This window comes from Caenorhabditis briggsae (assembly GCF_000004555.2).
Source record: "Caenorhabditis briggsae complete genome, chrX, whole genome shotgun sequence".
NCBI lineage: Eukaryota > Metazoa > Nematoda > Chromadorea > Rhabditida > Rhabditidae > Caenorhabditis > Caenorhabditis briggsae.
This window is the reverse complement of record NC_013491.2, coordinates 15,249,514-15,251,780: the sequence shown is the minus strand read 5'-3', so window position 1 is coordinate 15,251,780 and position 2,267 is coordinate 15,249,514. Positions and strand designations below refer to the sequence as shown.

Genomic DNA, 2,267 nt, shown 5'->3' with positions numbered 1-2,267 from the left:
CCCACACCCAGACATCGGACCTTCGAGAATTATCCGAGCATCGCCCTCGTTGATTTTTCTTGAAGTGACCTGCCTGAGCTAACAAGCCCGTTTTATTTTTGAGAGCACCATTTAACTGCCCTCTTGGAAGATATGCCTTCAAGCTCAGCACGAATTCGATGAGCATCGCCCTCAACAGATTCGCCGCCAGTAGTGAGCCGCATCCATATGCGCTTGGGTGTCGATTATTTTTCCGGGCTCTAGCAGCCTGAATGTTAGTAATCGACTCCGAGCAGCTCACTACACCGGAGTCGTTCCGATTTTGAGCCGAAAGGTACCTCATCGTCGATTCCGGTCGACAGCAGTCAGGAATTATCGATTTTTTCCAACGGTCACCCCGAAAAATCGATAATTTCGACGGTGTTTGGCACACCCAGTAATTGGCCAATATCTGTACGGTCCGCCGGCCAATAGCACTTTTAAGTCTGACCGGGACGACAACTCGCAGCCTGCGAGCTGCGTACTGAGAAGTTTATGCTACGTGCTAGCTGTGATAGTGCAGGTAAAACGCCAACTGGAAAGACAATCACAACGCTGCAGAGCTGAATAAACATCCAGCAGAAAATATATGAAATTTAAAGAACTCTCAAACTTCATAAGAATTACCCTCACCTTTTCCAGTCCGCCAACGCGGCTCGAAAGAGTTGCCCACGCGGCTCTGCCACAACGGCCAAGAAGTACACAGGTGCTGAGCTCCAACACCGCAGACACTGACGTAGTGCAACTGCCAGGAGCTCCGGCGTTCGAATTCACAGACGCAGGAATAACGAAGGACAACTGCCAACACACTTCTGGACACTAACTGACGGGTCCTCATCCCGGTCTTAGTTTTCCACAAATTTGTTGACCTCTCCTCGTTGTTCCACTCCACTTGCCACTGCCAGTAGAATCCGATAAACCGTTGTTGCAAAGCCCAACTCCCAGTCCACATTCCCTTCATTATGTTCTTGAGTCCAAAAGCTTTCTTAATATCTGTACCCATTTTCATGTCCTGTCCACGTCTCTGGGTCCACCATATGGAGATAAATATCCACTCATGCCCATCACTGCAACACAACTCAAACCGCCCATATAAGACCATGAGTCTCTAAAGTGGCAGCTATAGTATCATCGAAGCTGGAATTGAGTTGTGTCTGGTGGCCACCAGACGTAGTGACCCAATGGGAAGTGGTAAGTCGGAATCCAGTATTCAACGCCCTGCATATACTGACACTATGTGTCATGGCAATACATATCAAGTACTGATCTGTAGAGGAGGAGAATCCAAGCGACCAAACCGGTGAATGCTCTTGGAGATCCTGATTGAAAAAAATCTCTCGGGACACATCCCATTTACTAGTCTTTAAAAAAACAAAAAAACCAGCTACCTCTGTAGTCCGGCCAGGTAGTCAAGGACACCGCATGATGGACTGACCCTGGAATTAGGGCAACGCACTGATTTCGTTTGGTATCAAACAACACTGCCCCAGGAATTCGCGAGTCCTGAAAGGCCCCCGTCTGTGCCCGCACTTAGGCCACAGACACCCACAAATCCTGCAACCGCATTTAGGAAGCAGGCATGAACAAAGCTCACAGCCGCACTTAGGCAACCTGGTTCCGCACTTAGGAATCAGGTGTGAACGGAGTTCATGTATCAAAGTCCTGCAACCGCACTTAGGAAACAGGCATGGACCTAATCCATCGAAGATGGACTGGTCATCCACTGGCCAGTCATCAATAAAGATAATAATATGGAGGTGGAGGATCAATCGGAAGGAGGTACCGAAAGAGATGCTAGTGAAGAAGCTGATGTGCAAATCCAGGAGGAAGAAGGAGATGAAGAAGGAGGAGAGATTTCAGTAGGAAACACGCTGGAGACACGCGAAGGAGAAGAAACTGAAGTCCAGAAACTTCAAGCGAAGTTGTATGCCGCAGAAAGAAAGCTCGTCGAAGAACGGAACCATCGCAAGGAGGAATTGGCAGAGATCACGAAGCTGCACCAAAGCTTGGTGGCTGAGAAAGAGGAACTCCGGCTTAAAAATTTGACAAATCAAGCGAAGATCAAGGAGTTAGAAAATCAACATTGGGCGGACAGGAAGGAAGTGGAAGACCTCAAAAAAATGATGGACAGAGATGTCATCGCGGAGAGGAAGAAAAATGATGCTCTACAAGCTGCAATTGCTGAAGCGGAGAAGTTCTTTGAAATGGGTCGGAACTGTCTGAAAGAAGAAAAAAAACGACAATAGAAA

At 47.9% G+C, this 2,267-nt stretch overlaps 1 protein-coding gene across 1 annotated transcript; it reads left to right on the top strand.

The window, feature by feature from the left end:
- Positions 1-1,769: 1,769 nt before the first annotated feature.
- CBG15593 lies at positions 1,770-2,264 on the top strand (the record flags this gene model as incomplete). The annotated part of the gene is made up of 1 exon (XM_002645400.1): positions 1,770-2,264. One exon carries the CDS (start codon positions 1,770-1,772, stop codon positions 2,262-2,264), a length of 495 nt encoding a protein of 164 aa, XP_002645446.1.
- Positions 2,265-2,267: the final 3 nt, after the last annotated feature.